Source organism: Rhinoderma darwinii, chromosome 11, assembly GCF_050947455.1.
Source record: "Rhinoderma darwinii isolate aRhiDar2 chromosome 11, aRhiDar2.hap1, whole genome shotgun sequence".
Classification (NCBI taxonomy): domain Eukaryota; kingdom Metazoa; phylum Chordata; class Amphibia; order Anura; family Rhinodermatidae; genus Rhinoderma; species Rhinoderma darwinii.
This window is the reverse complement of record NC_134697.1, coordinates 81,213,014-81,234,472: the sequence shown is the minus strand read 5'-3', so window position 1 is coordinate 81,234,472 and position 21,459 is coordinate 81,213,014. Positions and strand designations below refer to the sequence as shown.

General features: G+C 44.5%; 1 protein-coding gene across 1 annotated transcript; it reads left to right on the top strand.

The window, feature by feature from the left end:
- The first annotated feature begins 16,154 nt into the window (after positions 1 to 16,154).
- Positions 16,155 to 19,802, top strand: TMEM72 (transmembrane protein 72). Its single transcript, XM_075842838.1, has 2 exons — positions 16,155 to 16,286; positions 19,027 to 19,802. The coding sequence occupies exons 1-2, from the start codon at positions 16,196 to 16,198 to the stop codon at positions 19,500 to 19,502; spliced, it is 567 nt and encodes a 188-aa protein (XP_075698953.1). The 5' UTR covers positions 16,155 to 16,195; the 3' UTR covers positions 19,503 to 19,802.
- The last annotated feature ends 1,657 nt before the right edge of the window (positions 19,803 to 21,459 follow it).

Below are 21,459 nucleotides of genomic sequence, written 5' to 3'. Positions count from 1 at the left end.
ATTATCATTGCACACAGATATAGCTTCTATAAGTGTGCCAGTCACATGGTTACGTGTAGTGCACTATAGGGTTGCACGATGCATCAAAACTTCGATACTGTTTCGATACCGTGCACACTCAAACGGTTTGATACCGTTACTTAATGTATTTCGATACAAAGCTGTGCGGCTGCACAACTTAGCATTGTAACACATGAATATATGAGAGCGGGGCTGCGGCTGTGTAATACAGCCATTGCCATGCTCCTGAGTCCAGACAAGTGCGCGCGCGGTCAGCATGAGATGATGCGACCAGCGCTGCACTAATGAGCACCGGCACTGAAGACAGAACATGGCGGGCGCACTGCAAAACACCCCCATGTTCTGTCTTCAGTGCCTGCTCCGCCGCACATTAGTGCAGCGCCGTTTGCAGCACCTTATGCTGACCGCGTGCACACACATATGTCAGGAGAAGGGCAATGGTTGTATTACACAGCCGCAGCCCTGCGGTTGAGATCAGAGAAATCTCTCATCTCCGTCGTTATTCCCCTGAATGCTGCGATCAATGCTGACCGCAGCGTTCAATGGGTAAATGAGAAGGCGGGGATGCCCTTTGGATCACATCACAGGGAATCCCTGTGATGCGATCGAGGGACATACCATATATGGACAGACAGCCCAGGATCTATTGAAGGACCCCAGGGCTGTCTGACTATATTTCCTTTTGTTAGAGCATACTGAGGTATGTCCTAACAACTGCCTGTGTACTATCAGTATATAGATATATGCCTATGTACTATCAGTATATAGATCTATGCCAGTACATTAAAGTTTAAAAATAAAAAGTAAAAAAAAAATAAGGTAATGTTAAATTTAAAAAAAAAATCTAATTTTTTTACAATAAACTTCAAAATAAGTCTCAATACATAAGCTATACACATATTCGGTATCTTCGCAACCGTAATAAATTTATAGCGTCATTTATGATGTTTATGCTGTTATAAAATAAAATAAAAACGGCTTTCTTTCACTTATTATTGTGAGGCACGAGGTATTATGAATTTTGAACCTCCATTTGCCTCGGATTAATAGTAATTAACCCCATCATGTACCACACACATTAACCCAATGTTGTTCCATATGACTGAGGAACATGATGGGGTTAATTACTATTAATGTCAGGCACGTGGAGGTTCAAAATTCATCACACCACGCGCATCACATCAGAAAATGTTAGAACTTTTTTTTTATTTTTATTATTTTTGTCAAAAGTATAGTTTTGGTATCGAGTATCGCAATACTACACGAAGTATCGGTATCGAAGTCCAAATTCTGGTATTGTGAGATCCCTAGTGCACTACGCTGGCATACAGACTATTAGTTACACCCATGCTATTAGATCAGGCGGGCTGCCCAGCACCTTCTAAGGGCTTATTTACACGAGCGTGTTAAACGTCCCTGTGACAGTCGTCGCACAGACCTATGTAATTCAATTTGGCCATTCACACAGCCGTTGTTTCAACGCACCTTGTGAAGGGTCCGTGCAAAAATAGGACATGTCCGTTCTTTTTGCACATCACGCACCCCTCCATAGACTCTTAACTATGGGGGATGTGTGACATCGCGTCCCGCAGCGCTGAGCATGGATGCACCTCGGACGTGAAAAACTGCAGTTTTTCACGTCCGAGATGCGCAGCGTTCGTGTAAATAAGGCCTAAGTGTACCACACAAAGTACTGACACACTATTCTCCCCCGGCATTACAAGGCCTGGCTGCATCCTGAAAAGATATTCATGATAAATATGACGTATTCGTTGATAATTTGGCCAAAATACGCACGCTCGCAACCCGCGTCAAGTGTCCTCATCATATTGCGAGTCCCTACACTCCTATAACAAACAAATCACAGAAAAATAACTCTATTAATTTAAAATCACTGAACAGGCCATACTTACTCATAAGGGCACGTACACACACCACTTCCCAGCAGGATGCAGACAAACCACAATGCTACATAGAGGAAGATTGCTCGTGTGCAATGTGGCTGCTTAGTATTATGGATATATGATATATGGATGATGATTAAAGGTCCTACTAGTTAACATTGTAATCCATAAGGCCTTATTCACACGGACGTGTCCGTTTTGCGCACGCAAAAAATGCTGCGTTTTGCGCGCGCAAAAGGTCCGTGTGTCATCAGCATATGATGCGTGGCTGCGTGATTATGACATTCTGGTTTTATGTTTACAAACAGAAAAGCACGTGGTGCTTTTCTGTTTTCATTCATTTGTTTTACTGCTGTTGCACGAATCACGCGCGGCACCCGGAAGTGCTTCCGTGTGCCGAGCCCGATTTGCACGCACCCATTGACTTCAATGGGTGCGTGCTGCGCGAAACACGGGCAAGTATAGGACATGTCATGAGTTTCACGCAGCGCACATACGCTGCGTGAAATTCACTGACAGTCTGAACGGCCCCATTCACTAACATAGGTCCGTGCGACGCGTGTGAAAATCATGCGCATAGCACGGACGTATAACACGTTCATGTGAATAAGGCCTAATACTGAATATATGCTAAATAGCTAACTCCCTTTTCCAGTTCCAGAGGATACACCAGTAAGCTGTGATATGTCGTCATTTTCCGCCACTTCTAGATCTTTCCATTCAGTGTTGTCAAAAGAACATGACCTGCTTAAGTAGAGTCGTGTGATATTGAACCTTCTTACCTTTCTTTCCATCCCCCAACCCAAGAAAGACACGTGACAACCGAGGTTGGATGTGAAATAGCCACAGCAGCTATTTATTGATTTACAACATTTAGAAAATGCTATTTAATCCGAAACATTCGGATAAACACAAGGAATTCTCCCAAAAAATTCCTTCTATAATTCACATGACCCAACATGGGTCAGTAATAAAATAACATAAAGTACGCCAGGGGAAGTCCTTGAAGTTATTTTTTCCAGTTTACCTTGAGTTAGCCATCTGCAACCACCACCTATTTACCTCCAGCCGTAATCTGAGCCATCGATCACCTCTGCAGATGGTTCGAACCAGAAGACCACTTCAAAGGGATAACACCCTATGAAGTCTTCCAAATATTATACCTTTCTGGGGGACGCATACCCCCGATGCGACGCCCCCACCAGTTCGTACTGACTAGAGATGAGCGAACTTATCAAAAGTTCGGTTCGGCTAGTTCGCCGAATTTCACAAAAAAGTTCGGTTCGGACCGAACTAGTTCTGACCGAACCTGTCACTTACGTGCGCCGAGCATGCTACTGTCCAGGGTGCTGATAGAGTTAATGGGCTGCACTAACTCTTTCAGCAACCTTCACAGTACATGCTCGGCGCGCGGAAAATACCATTTAAATGTAATAAAAAAATAAAAATTATACGTTCGTACTTACTTTCCTCCTGTCCGGCCTCCAGCGATGACGTTTCATCCCTTTCGCCGCTGCAGCCAATCACAGGCTGTAGTGGCGGTCACGCACGTCAGGATGACGCTTCATCCCACGTGACCGCCTCTGCAGCCAATCACAGGCTGCAGCGGCGACATGGATGAAACGTCATCGCTGGAGGCCGGACAGGAGGAAAGTAAGTATGAACGTATTATTATTATTTTTTGGCATGTATGTATGTTGGCATGTATGTATGTATGTATATCTGTGCATGTATGTTTGCATGTATGTTGGCATGTATGTATATATGTGCATGTTTGTATGTATATTTGCATGTATGTATGTATGTTTGCATGTATGTATTTTTGCATGTATGTTGTCATGTATGTATGTATGTTGTCATGTATGTATATATGTGCATGTGTGTATGTATATTTGTATGTATGTATGTATGTTTGCATGTATGTTTGCATGTTTGTATGTATATTTGCATGTGTGTATATATATATGTATGTATGTTGTCATGTATGTATGTATGTATGTTGTCATGTATGTATATATGTGCATGTATGTTGGCATGTATGTATATATGTGCATGTGTGTGTGTATGTATGTATATTTGCATGTATGTATGTATGTTGTCATGTATGTATGTATATATGTGCATGTATGTTTGCATGTATGTTGGCATGTATGTATACATGTGCATGTTTGTATGTATATTTGCATGTATATATGTTTGCATGTGTGTATGTATGTTTGCATGTATGTATGTTTGCATGTATGTATGTTGTCATGTATGTTTGTATGTATGTTGTCATGTATGTATGTATAGATGTGCATGTATGTATGTTTGCATGTTTTTATTTTTGCATGTATGTTTGCATGTATGTTTATATATATATGTGCATGTTTGTAATTATGTTTGCATGTATTTATGTTTGCATGTATATTTGTGCATGCTTGTATATATGTATGTATGTATCTTTGCATGTTTGTTTGTATGTATGTATGTTTTCATGTGTGTGTGTATGCATGTATGTATGATAGTTTGCATGTATATATGTGTGTATGTTTGCATGTATGTATATTTGCATGTATATATGTGCATGCTTGTATATATGTATGTATGTTTGTATATATGTATGTATATTTGTATATATGTATGTATGGCCATGTATGATACTGTCTGCTGGCGCCCTGTATCTAAGTCAACTTCACGGCAGGCTTCTATACATGGTATAACAGTCAGTATCACACATTAAACTGAATCTAAGCCTACGACATGTTTTATTTCATTATTTTTTTTTCCACAGGTTTGGTGTTTGGACTACGTCGGTTTCGAGGACTACTTCGATGACGGTTTTTTTTCTACAATAAAATGGTTAATGAGGGTTGTGTTGGGGGTGCTTTATTTCAATAAAATATTTTATCTATATCTTTGTCTTTTTCTTTTCAAATTTTATTATTACCACTTTAGTAATGGCCGCTGTCTGAGTGACAACATCCAAGGTGCTGGGCAGCCCGCCTATTATGAGGCTGGGAAGGGCCAAAAACAGTGGACCTTCCCACCCTTGTAATGCTAGGCTGCTGCTGCTGTGTTGTATCTGGCTGGTTATAAAAGTGGGGGGGACCCCACGTCATTTTTTTAAATTATTTATTTATTTACATTTTTTTTTTTAAAAAGACATGGGGTTCCACCCAATTTATCATAACCAGCCACATACAACAGTGTTATTAGCCTGGGAATGGACAAAACCAGTGGCCCTTCCCACCCATGTAATGCCAGACTGCTGCGGCCTTGTATATGGCTGGTTATTAAAAATGTGGGGGACCCGTCTATTGCTAAATTTGTTAAATTCCAAAAAAAAAACGACGTGGGGGTCCCCCCCATTTTTATAACCAGCCCGATACAACACAGCAGCAGCAGCCTAGCATTACAAGGGTGGGAAGGTCCACTGATTTTGGCCCTTCCCAGCCTCATAATACCAGCCTACGGCCGCCCCAGTACCCGACCATCACAACAGATGGTCGGGTACTGGATCGTACCAAGCTCTTCCCGGCACCCCTGGTGGTGGTGGGTACCGGGGTAATAATGGGTGGTTAGTGCTAGCCTCTGCACCGGCTAACACTAAGTACCGCCTTAATAATGGACGCTGTCAATCAGCCAACTGCCATTATCTAGGCACTAATAAAGTTTGAAAAAAAAACACAAAGACAATTCTTTTTTATTGAAATAAGAAATCCCCAACAAAACCCTCGTTAACCATTTTATTAAAATTTGAAAAAACGCAGATCTACGCAGTAGTCCAACGAATCGTAGATGTAGTCCAATCGGTACATCAAAATCTGCAACAACATAAAAAAACAGTTATCAATGTGAACAATACCAATACTTCTACTCACCTACACACATATATACACGCACACACAAACAAACAACCATACACAGACACACACATATATACACAAACACAACAAGATATACACACACACATAAACAGACAAACACACACATATACACGAACTCACACATATACAAACAAAAACACACATATCCAAACACACACACAGTTATACACACATACACGAACACATATACACAAACACATATACAAACAAAAACACACATACCCAAACACACATATACACAAACACATATACACAAACACACCCATATATACACACAAACACACACCCATATACACACATATACACATATACAAAAACACACACAAACATCTACACACAAACATATACACAAATACACCCATATATACACAAACATATACACAAAACACATATACACAAACACACCCATATATACACACACACATATATAAAAACAAAAACAGACAGTCACATACCCAAACACACATATATACACAAACACACACATACACAAACACGGTTTCTTTTAAATGCTGCTGGGGAACCCGCTCGATCCACTATATAAGGCTGCGCTACAGTGCAGCATTTAAAAGAAACAGGATCCTGACCTGTCCATAGAGTTTAAGGCAGCACAGAGTATTTCAGGAGATGAGCGTGCAGATTCAGTGCTGCTGCGAACTCTGCTCTTACCATTACGTAGCTCTCAGTCTGTTACCTCTCCTCCACTCCTGTCCTCCAGAACACCTTCACATGATTGGCAAGTCACCACGTAATGGTAAGAGCAGAGTTCACAGCAGCACAGAGTATTTCAGGAGATGAGCGTGCGGATCTTGTGCGGGGTGGTGACTTGCCAATCATGTGAAGGTGTTATTGAGGACAGGAGTGGAGGAGAGGTAACAGACTGAGCTACGTAATGGTAAGAGCAGAGTTCACAGCAGCACTGAATCTGCACGCTCCTCTCCTGAAATACTCTGTGCTGCTGTGAACTCTGTTCTTACCATTACGTAGCTCAGTCTGTTACATCTCCTCCACTCCTGTCCTCTATAACACGTTCACATGATTGGCAAGTCACCACCACGCACAAGATCCGCACGCTCATCTCCTGAAATACTCTGTGCTGCTGTGAACTCTGCTCTTACCATTACGTGGTGACTTGCCAATCATGTGAAGGTGTTCTTGAGGACAGGAGTGGAGGAGAGATAACAGACTGAGAGCTACGTAATGGTAAGAGCAGAGTTCACAACAGCACTGAATCTGCACGCTCATCTCCTGAAATACTCTGTGCTGCCTTAAACTCTGTGGACAGGTCAGGATCCTGTTTCTTTTAAATGCTGCACTGTAGCGCAGCCTTATATAGTGGATCGAGCGGGTTCCCTAGCAGCATTTAAAAGAAACAGGATCCTGACCTGTCCACAGAGTTTAAGGCAGCACAGATTATTTCAGGAGATGAGCACGGGCAGCCGTTCGTTTTTCCGAGCCGTGCTCCCATCATGCACACGACCGTAAAAACACCCGTTATTGCGGGTCGTAATTACGACCCGCAATAACGGGCTCATAGACTTCTGTTACCCACGGGTACCTTTCCGTATTCTCACGGGAAGGTGCCCGTGCCGTTAAAAAAATAGAACATGTTCTATTTTTCTATTTTACGGGCCGTGCTGCTATAATTATAATGACAGCACGGTTCGCAAAAGCGGCCGGCTGCCCGTGGCCGTGCTCGTACTTACGAGTCGTAATTACGAGCACGGCCCGTAAAATAAAAAAATAGAACATGTTCTATCTTTTTAACGGCACGGGCACCTTCCCGTGAGAAAACGGGAAGGTACCCGTGGCTAACAGAAGTCTATGGGCCCGCTATTTCGGGTCGTAATTACGACCCGTGACAACGGGTGTTTTTATGGTCGTGTGCATGAGGCCCCGTAATGACGGGTGGCTACATGTGTGCACCCGTCATTACGGCAGCGTTGCTAGGCGACGTCAGTAAGGGTATGTGCACACACACTAATTACGTCCGTAATTGACGGACGTATTTCGGCCGCAAGTACCGGACCGAACACCCTGCAGGGAGCCGGGCTCCTAGCATCATATTTATATACGATGCTAGGAGTCCCTGCCTCTCCGTGGAACTACTGTCCCGTACTGAAAACATGATTACAGTACGGGACAGTTGTCCTGCAGAGAGGCAGGGACTCCCAGCATCGTACATAAGTATGATGCTAGGAGCCCGGCTCCCTGCACTGTGTTCGGTCCGGTACTTGCGGCCGAAATACGTCCGTCATTTACGGACGTAATTAGTGTGTGTGCACATACACTAAATAGTCACTGTTCAGGGTGCTGAAAGAGTTAACTGATCGGCAGTAACTGTTTCAGTACCCTGGACAGTGACTACCGATCACAGTACCTGTAAAAAAAAAGACGTTCATACTTACCGAGAACTTTCTGCTTCCTCCAGTCCGGTCTCCTGGCCGTTGCCTTGGTGACGCGTCCCTCTCGACATCCGGCCCGACATTCCTTGATGACGATGCAGCCTTGTGAGCGCTGCAGCCAATCACAGGCTGCCGCGGCCTCTGCAGCCAATCACAGGCTGCAGAGGCCTCTGCAGCCAATCACAGGCTGCCGCGTCAGAAAAGGTCGGACTGGAGGAAGAAGAGGGACTCGTCAACAAGACAACGACCGGGTACGTATGAAATGCTTTTTATTTTATTTTTAATCAGCAGCCTCTTTTCTCTATCAGTGATTGATAGAGATAAGTGGCTGCCGATTTGTATAATGTTTTTGACCGGGTTCGGTCAAAACGGGTTCGGCCGAACCCGGTGAAGTTCGGATTCGCTGCGAACCGAACTTTACCGGAAGTTCGGACCGAAACCGGGTTCGGTTGTCCCGGTTCGCTCATCTCTAGTACTGACCAACCTCAATGACTCCCCCCGCCACAGCGAAACAGGCCTTGACCACCTTAAGCCTGTGAGTCCTTCTAAACCACAACCGCCCTTTCAATCCTTTCTGCTAAGGCCAGGCTCCACAAATCCATCCCAACCTCGGTAAGATGCACTCCATTACTCCTCCAAAATTTACCTTCCCCTGACTCCAAGTCGGTGTGACGCACACAAACGCCCCCATTCCGGGCTATGAATCATGACACTACTCGGTTCAATTTTATGCAAGCCTTGTTGATCCCATCCGCCGACCGCGCCAACCACCAATGCCTTCTAGGGACTATGTCAGACCAGACTACAATTAGGCTCGGATAAGAAACCCATAAGCACAAAAGATCATGCTTAAAGAGGCTCTGTCACCAGATTTTGCAACCCCTATCTCCTATTGCAGCAGATCGGCGCTGCAATGGAGATAAGAGTAACGTTGTTTTTTTTTTTAAAACAAGCATTTTTGGCCAAGTTATGGCCATTTTTATATTTATGTAAATGAGGCTTTCTAAAGTACAACTGGGCGTGTTTACAGTAAAAGTACAACTGGGCGTGTATTGTGTATGTACATCTGGGCGTTTTTACTTCTTTTACTAGCTGGGCGTTGAGAAGAGAAGTATCATCCACTTCTCGTCAGAACGCCCAGCTTCTGGCAGTGCACAGACACAGCGTGTTCTCGAGAGATCACGCTGTGTCGTCACTCACTTCCTGCCCCAGGTCCTGCATCGTGTCGGCCACATCGGCACCAGAGGCTACAGTTGATTCTGCAGCAGCATCAGCGTTTGCAGGTAAGTAGCTACATCGACTTACCTGCAAACGCCCATGCTGCTGCAGAATCAACTGTAGCCTCTGGTGCCGATGTCGCCGACACGATGCAGGACCTGGGGCAGGAAGTGAGTGACGACAAAGCGTGATCTCTCGAGAACACGCTGTGTCTCTGCACTGCCAGAAGCTGGGCGTTAACGAACAGAAGTGGATGATGCTGATTCGTCAGCATCATACATTCCCATTCCCAAAGAATTAAAAACGCCCCAATGTACGCACATAATACACGCCCAGTTGGACTTTTACTTTAAACACGCCCACTTGGACTTTTGCAAGCCTCATTTGCATAAATACAAAAATGGTCATAACTTGGCCAAAAATGCTCGTTTTTTAAAAATAAAAACGTTACTGTTATCTACATTGCAGCGCCGATCTGCTGCAATAGCAGATAGGGGTTGCAAAATCTGGTGACAGAGCCTCTTTAATGTCCTGTACCCGCTCACGAAATGGGCGTACACCCAAATCATTCCCACCCACGTGTAACACCAGGACCTCTGGAACCCGATCTAGCTGCGAGTATGTGTGGAATTCGGCCAATACCCGGTTCCATAACATACCTCTGAACCCCAGCCAATGCAGGACCACGTCATGTAGCGGAATTCAGAGCTGGCGACCATCAGGGCGAACATCCGCCCTCAGGGTGCCCCAATGCACATATGAGTGCCCTAACAGCCACACCAGACACGGGCGCCCATCTGGAATGAAAAGAAAAAACATGCACGCACTAATGTAAGCCGATCCACCACGACCACAACAACACAACCCACCGCCATAAAAACTCAGCAAAGCAAACAATAAAACAGTACAGTACTTATAACAAATGTGGACAGACGTAAGTGCGAAACCTGTTGGACTCCCAGTGCCCAATGCGACGCACACCCTCCTCGTCCAACCCCTAGCGCACAGCCTCGGTCACCGCACCGATGCGAAACGAATGAGATGTGTAATTGGCGGAACTGATTCCCACCTCAGCTAAGCATTTATTAAACACAGCGCAAAACTGGTACTGGACAGGAACGTTCCATTCTTATCACGGAGCAAAGGTACTTCAGGTCCCCCCATCTGTGGCCTAAAAACAAGCATGAAACTAACAGGACATACAGCTGACCCTGGGAGAGCCCACAACACAATCAGCTTCCCACGGCCCAATTGGTCCGTCTTGGACCGCCGCAAAACAATTCCAGTCTGTCCCTATACAGACGTGCATCCTCCAGCCTTAGGCCCCCCGCCCGCGATGTACTGGGAGAAACCAACTCACCCAATCTAAGCGCACCAAAAAAGTGAAAAAGCTAGGCGAAACAGCTGAACCTCAAAAGACGAATTACAGACTGACTCAAGAGATGCGCCCAAGGAGCAGAGGAGAGTAAATAACACAGGCCTCCTCTGGTCTAATTCCTCCCTGCCTTGCCGCAAACCTTTCAAAGCTTGCCCCACCAAAAATTCCTTGGTCATATCCCTTAAACCCTGCAACTTAAAACCAAAGGCCAAAGCGGATACCGAAGATTAACCTTAGCCACGGAAAAAAAAACACCTTCCAAGCGTCCCCCAACCAATCCAATAAGGACACCAACCTGTCTTGATCAGCTGACGTCACCTAAACCTCTTACCCACTCCTCCCACTGTCGCCAACTAGCAGAATAAGTGCTCCACATTGAACTCGCCATCGACCTTCGGATTAAACCTCCCGCGGCACCGAACCAGGTCCCAAAGATGCGCCGGACAGGCCAAACCGATCAGATCCGCTCCCGGCGCCAGTTGTCGGAAACAATCCCACTGCGAGCGAGAAAGAGCGTTAGCGATACCATTGTTCACTCCCGGCACATGCACTGCCACCACCCACATATTCAAAGACAAGTAAACCAGCAACCAGGTGAAGCAGCAACTGAACCACGGGCGGAGATGATGCCGAGATGTTATTAATCGCCAATACCACCCTCATATTATCACAATGGAAGCAAACCTTTTAATCCCTAAGCCTGTCCCCCCAAACGGTCATAGCAACCACGATGAGGAACAGCTCGAGCAGGGCCAGGTTACGTGTGAGAACACTGACCACCCAGCTTGACGGCCAAATCCCCGTACACCACTGGCCCCTGCAGTAAGTGCCAAAATCGCCCGACCCCGCTGCGTCAGTAATAAGGTCTAGATCGCCCGTATCCTGCACTGGAGACATCCAGAGAGATCTACCATTGTATTGACCGAGGAAATCGTCCCATACCCTTAAATCTGCCTGATGTCCTACCCCCATCCTTACAAAATGATGCGGTTCTCGTAAACCCGCTGTCGCTGCTGCCACACGTCTACACAAAAAACTCTTCCCATGGGCATGATACGACACGCAAAGTTTTTCTTCCCAAGCAGGGACTGAAGACGCAAGGTAATTTTATTTACGTGACAAGCTCGCCGCACCTCCTGACGCAGCGAATGTAACTTATCCTCGGGAAGTCTACATTCTATTGCAACCGAATCTATCTCGATTCCTAAAAACAGATAGTGGTGACTGGGCCCTTTTTTCTGGTGCTAGCGGAATCTCAAATTCCTTTGCGACGTTTTTTAAGGAACACAACAAATTTCCGCAAATAGGGGAACCATTGAAGTCGACACACAAAAATAGTCGAGGTAATGAATCAAGGAATCAACCACGGCTACACCTCTTGTTACCCATTCCACCAAGCAACTAAATGCCTCGAAGTATGCGCAAGAGAGAGAGCACCCCATAGGGAGGCAACGATCGATGTAAAACCCCTCATTCCAAAAACATCCAAACAGCCGTTGGCTTTCGGGATCAACCTGCAACAATCGGAAAGCTGCCTCAATGTCAGTTTTTTGCCAACAACGCGCCGGCCCCCGTCCGCCGAACTAAACCCCCAGCTTTATCAAAGGACGTGTAAACTACTGAGCATGAATCGTGATTGATGCCGTCATTAACCGATGACACCCTGGGAAAAGAGAGATGTTGAATCAAACAAAATTTTTTGGTGCTCGCACTTGGGCACCACTCCCAACCAAATTCTCTACTGGCGGATCAAGGAAGGGGCCCACCATACCACCTGACGAAACCTCCTTAAGAAGTTTTTGCAAAACAACCTCGGAGTGCTGATAAGCCGACTTAAAATTACGCTGAATAACAAAACCCAAAACAAAACCCGTCATAAAGTCAGTTTGCCGTCATCCTATCGGGGTATTCATTTTGATAAGGGGCCATCTTTTCCAACCTCACCGTCGTCACCCCCTTGACCAGCAGATCTGTGCTGGTTACCCGACCTCTTTCCCTTCCGCATACATTTTAAAGACCCGTGAGAAGACAAATGTGCTTAAACTTACAGGTGGCCCCGAACTTACACTGGCCGTCATTGAATTGCCACCGACCCCCGACCCACTACACCCGACATAAAAATTGCAGGACAAGACAAAGAAGGTGCTAAACACTAACCACGCTTCCCAGGCTCTGTGCTCCAGCCAGCCGGAAACTCCTGACCACGCTGAAGCTCTTCCAACTCACTATTTTCCATCTCATCCACCGCTGACGGCTGACGATCACATATGCATCTTTGACACGAGGATCCCAGAGTGCTAGTAGATGGGCCGGCAACCTGCCGCCCGACCAAGGGGACCCAGACTTCGGACCGAATGTTCCGTCTCACCGCGGCTGAAAAACAAGGAGTCCTCCCTGCAGACCGCAAAAAAGCCAGCCCCCTGGTAGGAATATCACCATGCGGGGCAGCCATCGACATCCCACCTGGCATGGCATCATAAGGAGAGGGTGTGACTGGGAGCCCAAGCTGCGACCCACTGTTAACCGCCGAGCCCCGCCGCAGATGAGGATTCCTGCCAGCGGTAGACTCGCGGGACGACTTCCGGGCTGAGCCTTACTGGCGAGTGAGACCGCCGGGAGCGGCGAGGTGAGCAGGCCTGAACAGCTGCCGCCCCCGACGATGCATTAAACTCTGCGCTCTATGAAGGAGCACTACCAGAAAGTGATTCCCCTCCCGCCGGAAGTGGAGAGGGGTCGGGGAAGGGGAGCATGTCCGGCCCGGCTGTGGTCGGAGAGCGCCGGGCGCGGCGGGGAGAGGGGTCAGGTGGAGGTACCCTGGTCAGCACAGCGACCTGTTCTTCTAGCCACCTCGGGCTATGATGTGCAGCAGCAGACAGGAGCTGCTCCAGCAGCCAGTCAGCGGACGACACAGGACACAGGAGGTAAGAGCTTGTTGTTCTTCCCACTGCTACCCGCTCAATGCCGGAAAACAGCGGAAAGAACGCTATACCCAACCCCTTACTCCTCCTTCCCCTAGCTCCTCCTGCCATTCCCTGCACTGACCCCTACATGACCTAAAGTATTAACCCCCTCCCTCCTATATCGGTCATGGAGGCTTCCCCTTATTTCTTTTGGGCTGCAGTCCAGCCTCTTCTTTACCACATTAAGGCCTTTCTGCGAGAACAAAGCCTTAGGCCGGGTTCCCATGGGTCAGATACGCTGCGTAAAAACTGTGCAGCACATCCAACCTGGAACCCGTAGCACGTTCCATCCAAAAAACCGCACCACACTGTGGTGCAGTTTTTCGACCCGGGATTTCTGCTGCGGAAAGCAGCGTAGAAAAAAGAAAAGTTCATACTTACCCCGGCGGTTGTCATGGTGATGAGTCCCTCCGTGGCTGTCCGGTCCAGCCTCCCTGGACGACGCTAAAGCCCATGTTACCGCTGCAGCCTGTGATTGGATTGAATTTAATGGGGAAAACCCGCAACAGAGAAGCAACGAAAACAGCATAAATTGACATTCTGCAGATATAAATTCCGCACCGCAGGTCAATTTATCAACATTTTCGCTGCGTTTTTTCCGCAGCTTGGGCATGAGATTTCCAAAATCTCATCCACTTTGCTGCTACTGTAAATGCTGCGGAATTTACACTACGTGGGAGCTTGGCCTCAGTCTCCATTGCAGTTGGTATGTATACATAGGCAGAAAATCTTTTTTTTATAATGTGTTTCCTTCTTGTAATCTGCAGGTTCTCATCAGCAGCACTAGCAATCTGTGAAGGATCTTTCTTCCTGCACTTATTTCTCACACGCTGTCTTAGGTAATCTTTTATGTGTATATCGTCTCTGTGCTGTGCAGTGTCAATCAAAATATATAAGTATTGGCAGAGATTCATTGGTATTGGAGCACCGCACCAGTATTGCGCCAGTCCTGATTCATCAACAGGGCACACTCCCTGTTAAAGGGTAACTAAACTTTCAGAAAACTTATGCCATGTCATAGTGACATGTCAGGAGTTTTGATCGGTGGGGATCTGAGCACTGAGACCCCAACCGATCTCTAAAACGAAGCGGCACAAGCGTTTGAGTGAGTGCTGAGCCACTTGGTTTCTGATAGTTTTTTCTCGGAAAGCTGAGCAGTTGGTGTACGGGCTCAATAGAAAATCTATGAGACCGTACACCAACTGCTGGGCCTTCCAAGAAAAACGACCAGAAACGAGGAGACCCAGTGATCAACCAAACGCTTCTGCAGCTTCGTTTTAGCGATCGGTGGGGGTCTCAGTGCTCGGACACCCACGAATAAAAACTTCTGACATGTCAGAAGTTTTGAAAGTTTAGTTACCCTTTTAGGTAGAACTTTCCATTCCATAGATACAGTAACTATGCTTATTTATAGGTACAAATCACTCAATATACAGTATATCAATCAACAATAAAATCATCAAGGTAGTGTGACTAAACTAATGAACAAGAAACTACGCATCCATACCAAAATAATGAAATTGTAAGGGTATGTTCACACGACAGCGCAAAATAAGTCTGAAATTACGTAGCTGTTTATAGGAGAAAACAGCTCCTGAATTTCAGAAGTTTTTGCAAGTACTCGCGTTTTTTGCGGCGTCTTTTACGGACGTAATTGGAGCTGTTCTTCATTGGAGTCAATGAAAAACGGCTCCAAATACGTCCCAAGAAGTGTCCTGCACTTCTTTGACGCAGGCGTAATTTTACGCGCCGTCTTTTGACAGCGACGCGTAAAATTACACCTCGTCTGCACAGAACATTGTAAAACCCATTGCAGGCAATGGGCAGATGTTTGCAGACATATTGGAGCGGTCTTTTCAGGCGTAATTTGAGGCGTAAAACGCCTCCATTACATCTGAAAATAGGTCGTGTGCACATACCCTAAATGTTACATATAAAAAAAATTATATATTCTCACCATAAAGCAGAAGCGCTAGTGGCGTTTGTATTTTCAGAATCAGAAAGGGGTCTACATACATGAGTCTTTAGTGAATAAGTTTGCTGCCTACATATTTTATCTTAAAAGCTTGACATGTAATAAAGTAGATTACATTAGAAGTATTATCATTTATCTTCTTTTTTTGTCTTAAAATCACAGCCATTGCCCATAGAGCAATATTGTTTAGATACAATTGTGAATGAGCACATGCAATTCAATAGACAGAATAGCAATAGCAGCTGCTTTTAAGGTGACAGTGGCGCCCTGTGCAGCTGCACAGGTTGCACCACTAATATAATATATAATAATAATATACAGTATATCCATTTTCCACTTAGGCCATGTACATGTTTGCCAAGGATGGGACTTTTGATGTAATGTTGTATATACATATCTTGTTTTCTCTCTTTAAGATGTCAAAAAGAGCCTAGTCTATATGTGTATTTAGGGAAAACCGCTCGTATGGGAGGATTCCAGAAGTTCATAGGATATGGACTCCTTTCTGTGGCATGCTTCCTTCACCCTGTCCTGGTGTGGCATGTCACCATCCCAGGTAAGTTCCATTTTAATGTTATTGTCTTATGTGCTAAGCAAAATAAATGTTCCTGGCTTTCAAGGAGTGATCAGGAGTGAGTTTGAGGATACGTAGGTGGCCGCTTACGGCACTATTGGGGGTGTGCAATTGTCTGTAAATTTCTTTCTAGAGTCAATTGAACATAGTGTCTTTGCGGATGATATTGATGTACAACACACATACATAGCTATATCGCTATGTGCTGTGTAAATGAATGGGGAGAAGTGTATGACGCTGATTGGTCACTGATTGGTCAGCGTCGTACACTTCTCTCCACAACGCCCACTTGGCCAAAAAGAAAACACGCCCAGTTGTTCATTAAGAAACTCATTAGAATAAAGCTAATATAGGTCATAACTCCATCAAAAATTATCGTTTTTCTAAATACAAAAAACACTGCTGTAATCTACATTACAGCGCCGATCACATCATGTACAAGATAGGCCACTTATAATGTGGTGACAGAGCCTCTTTAAATAAAAAATGTAAAAATAAAAAATATTTTTTTCTTTAAAAACTCATTTATACCTTTTTGTTTTCAAAATGTGAAAAATCTATGAATGTGAAAAGGCCTCAAAATGTATTTTATTCTGTATATAATTTTCTCTCAAAAAGAATAACAACTATAAAACCTTCCAGGGAGACATTATAAAAATGTAATCACCCAAAACACATTCAGAGAGTACAGATCGGCTTTGGTCACACTTTTTCCCTAGAATAATTCTTTCGAGTTTTTGCCTTTTTCTGCACATCTGGGTTAAATTTTTCTTTGCAGGGGCTTCCCTCAAGAGCCAAGTGTAGTGTGCCCAGGGCAAGCCACCAAACACATGGACATAAAACTCAACTGATCTGCAAGACGTCTTTGGTGGATAGAATAAAATTGTTACATTTTTTACATGTGAGCAAAAGCATGTAATAATTGATGTAATAAAATTATTACTACACAGTCATTACCCTGTAATGAAGACAAGGGTGGTGCAAGGCCAAAATGCAGGGTAATCGCGGAAAGAAGGAACAGAACAGGAATTGATGGCAAAAAGTTGCATTACTTAGGCCAGCGTTGCTCTCACACATGACCGCAAGCAGTTACACAACACTTCTTAGGGTCCTCTCACACCCGCCAATTTTGTCCGGTGCAACGAGTTGTCTCTTTGACCGGCGCTCATTCGCACCTGTCACACTGAGCTATGTATGGGGAAGAGCACTCGTTACTCCGATCGCTCGTCCCCATACATTGTTATCATGAACAGGAACAGTCGCCTTTGATGCATTAAGCGCCGCCCCCAGCCTAAGGATACAGCCTAGCCACGCTCTGTCACATCCCCGACACTGTTGGTGCAGCAATACAAGGCCTAGTTCACACTGAATTTTTTTCAGACAGAAAAATCTGCCTCAAAATTCCTTGTGAGGCACATTTTGACCTGCCAGCAGATCACTTGCCGCGGTTTTCGCCTGCGGCCATTGAGCGCCACGGGCAAAAAACGCAGCGAAAAACGCGAAAGGGCATGTCGCTTTTTTTTCTCGAGACGCCCCCGCCTCCCATTGAAATCAATAGGGGGCAATTTTGGGCGTTTTTTTGTGCTGTTTCCGACTGTTTGCCAAAATACTCTGTGTGAACTCGCCCTAACTAGCATTGTGTCTGGACTGTTTCTCACTGCAATAAAATATCTAACAACTGCATCTATTGCCTGTACCAGAACCAAATTGCAAAATATGTGACACGTCTTCCTCTGGAACTTCAACCCTGGGAAGAAAAGCACATTCACAGCCATCAAAATGCATTTAAAGAGACAGTACACTTGTAATATTACTTTTATCTATATATATAATGCAAAATAACACACATCTTGTATCCCCTTGTGGGATGGGGATCATTCCCACATCCATACAACTCTAATGTATATTTATTATATACTTATTTAAAAAACACCTGCGAAAAAAAAGAAGTGCATGTCATTTCGTGAGCCGTTTTTGGAGCAGTTTTTCATTGACTCTATAGAAAAACAGCTAAAAAAACTGCCGTAAAAAACACCGCGAAAAACGCGTTTTGCTAAAAAAAACTGCTGAAAATACAGACCTGTTTTCCCTTGAAAACAGCTCCGTATTTTCAGACGTTTTTTAGTGAGCGTGTGAACATACCCTTACATGGAGTATAGCAACACATTTCCATTAAAGAGAACCTGCCACCTGCCCAAAAAACGGCAGTTGACATCTTAGTTAGATTGCAGACACCTCACAGATTCTGATTTTATTTTTATTTTTTTCTTCTAGCCCCTACCGTTCCTGAGATATCGGGCCGTTCGTTCTGGTGTCCGATATGCAAATGAGGCCTTTGAATGTCAAGTGGGCGGTTACCCCTTATCAAGTGACAGGTCTTAACCGCCCACTTGACAGTCAAAGGCCTCATTTGCATATCGGACATCAGAACGAACGACCCCGATATCTCAGCAACGGTGGGGGCTAGAAGAAAGAAATAAAAAGCATCAGAATCTGTGAGGCGCCTGCAATATAACTAATATGTCAACTGCCATTTTTTGGGTAGGTGACAGGTTCTCGTTAAGCTAACCGACAACAGAACCCCATGACAATTGCATTGTGATACTTTATTTTTTCTGCATCATGCATTATCAAGTGACCCGCTGCCACCATTAGATGGATGGGCGAAATTGTTCCAAATTTTCTGCACAGTATTGACTATCTTTTCTCTACACTCTCACAGGAACCATGTTAGTTGTTACTGGCATAGCCTATCTTGTCCTGAGTAAGCGGAAGAAGAATAAAGACAAAGAATGTATTTCACAGGCAGATTATTACACAGACCCATCCACCACTGCTGTTGCCCTAACTCGAGCCGGAGACACGGAGCAAACCTATACCTTCACTGGCAGCCTTAAACAAAAGCGAGAATCCCTCCTCACCCAGATGAGAAGCATCCTCAAAGTAAAAAAGGATCATCCACTAACAAAGTGCCAAGGACTTGACAAAGGTTACGGAGATGTTTCCATGGACGCATCTTTAAAAAAAAAGCAGGTTCACTTTGAAGAGAAAGTCATCAAAATTATCCCTATGGAGGAAGGTATTCTAGATGATCAGGACAGTGAGGTGGAGGAGACAACCTCAGACACAGCTCCTATAATAGTTACAGAGCCAAGACTGGCGCCCAGCACTTTATCTATGACTCCTGGCATCTTCTAAGGATCTATGGATGTATTACACTATGACTGGCATATTCACAGGTCAAATTCATCACTTCTATGGAGCTTCTGAGTAGGACGGTGAAATCTCAAGTAACCTCTTGGAGACTAAACTCTAAAACCCACCAATTTATTTACCAAGATACTATGATGATAATGTACCAAATAAAAAGTGCCATGTGCGAAGGAGAATGCTCAAGAATGCACCAAAAACACTATAAATATAAAGTATGATATTGCCTGGAAACTTGTGAAAGACAATAAGATTAAAATTGTTTTGTTCAGATCAATATTTTATGATGTATAACGGCCCAATAGAGTTAAATGGTCTAAAATGTGGATCTTATTCCAGAAGAATTACTACAAAATTACAAGTTGATATTATTATATTCCTGTAATGTAATCAACTGAATTTATTTTTATAGTTTTATCATAATCATCCACGGCTATGTACATAAGTCAGAGTTTTCATGGCCGATTTGCATCTGGGCAGGACCCGTTTTCATAGATCCCTCATAAACTTGAGTCTATTGAGGGATCCGTGAAAATGGACAAAAATAGGACATGTCCTATTTTCTCACGGGCCATTCACATGGTCTGCTAAATCAACGGCCGTGTCAATAGCCCCATAGACATACATTGATTTTTATGCAGACGTGTGATGGACGTTAAAAAAAAGATCCGTCGCACGAACTATTTCAACGTTCATCTGAATAAGCCCTGACTTCGAGCTCTCATAGAAACAGTGTTAGGTGTTTAAATATCTATTCCTTAAAATGTGACTTACAGGTAACATTTTTTTTCTACTATAGTATAATACAATGTGTTTTTCTGTGTGTTTTAGGCAAACTAGAAAAACCCCTCAAAAAACGAAAAATACTATTTTCTGGCTTTTTCAAGTTAAAGGGACCTAAGTTAAAAATAAACCAATTACTATCAACACTGTCTAATTGATCCTAATGCTTCAAGCATTTTTTACATGCGTTTTTAGTGGTGTTTTTTTTTTTATTTAGTGTCATTTTGTACATGCAATTTTCCTGGCATTTTTTAAGTTCTATTTGGAAACCTTATGAGAAGATGCCAGATCTAGGTCATGCTGCATTTTCATTAAAATGCCACCGATCCCATAAACGCCACCAACCAAACCGTTGTGTATGTAGACTCATATTTTACCAATACATCTCTGACTAAAATGCCCCCGAATGCGTTAAGTCGTGTGTGAAACCAGCCTAAGAAATGGGGACGTTTACTAAACTGCAGTGATGGAATCCCATTTTAAAGTAAACCCTGTTCCTTCTAGACTAAGGTTTGCAAAATCTAATTAGAAACGTGTCAATTACACCGGATCCTTCACAATTAAGGCCTCGTTCACATCTGCGTTGGAAGCTCCATTAGGGGCCTCCGTCACAGATCCTGCCAAGATTACCTGAGATTATCGGAGACAATAATGCAGCACGCTGCGCTATTGTCTCCGGTAAAATCACGGACACCCTGACAGAAAGCAGACGGAAAATTAAATTCAATGGGTTCCATCGGCTGCCGGCGGTGTCCGTTGTGCAATGGAACCGTTGCTTCCGTTATAACCTTTGTTCTACTCCTCTGGTTGAGCAGAACATAACATAACACACTGCAGGTGTGAACCAAGCCTAACACATCCCACTGCTTTTTTGTCTAAGGCTGCATGCACGCTTCCGTCGGCCACTAATGACGGTTCCGTGAAACACGGGCTGCACACGAGATGGCTTCCGTGTGAAGTTTGTTGTTTGACGGACCAAATCAATGAAAAGACCGAGACTGTTCCATCAAAAACGGGCAGGAGTAGGACCTGTCCGATTTGTGACGGAACGGCCGCACGGTTCCGTTAAAAAAACGGAAGTGTGCATGGCCCCATTGAAATGAATGTGTCAGGGTGCTATCACTTAAAACAACGGATAGCACCCTAACGAAAAAAACTGAAG

Excerpts from the sequence above, each read along its gene's own strand:
- TMEM72 (XM_075842838.1), top strand. The coding sequence starts at position 16,196 with ATGGGAGGATTCCAGAAGTTCATAGGATATGGACTCCTTTCTGTGGCA. Across the intron at positions 16,287-19,026 it reads GTGGCATGTCACCATCCCAG|GAACCATGTTAGTTGTTACT; the intron begins GTAAGTTCCATT and ends ACACTCTCACAG.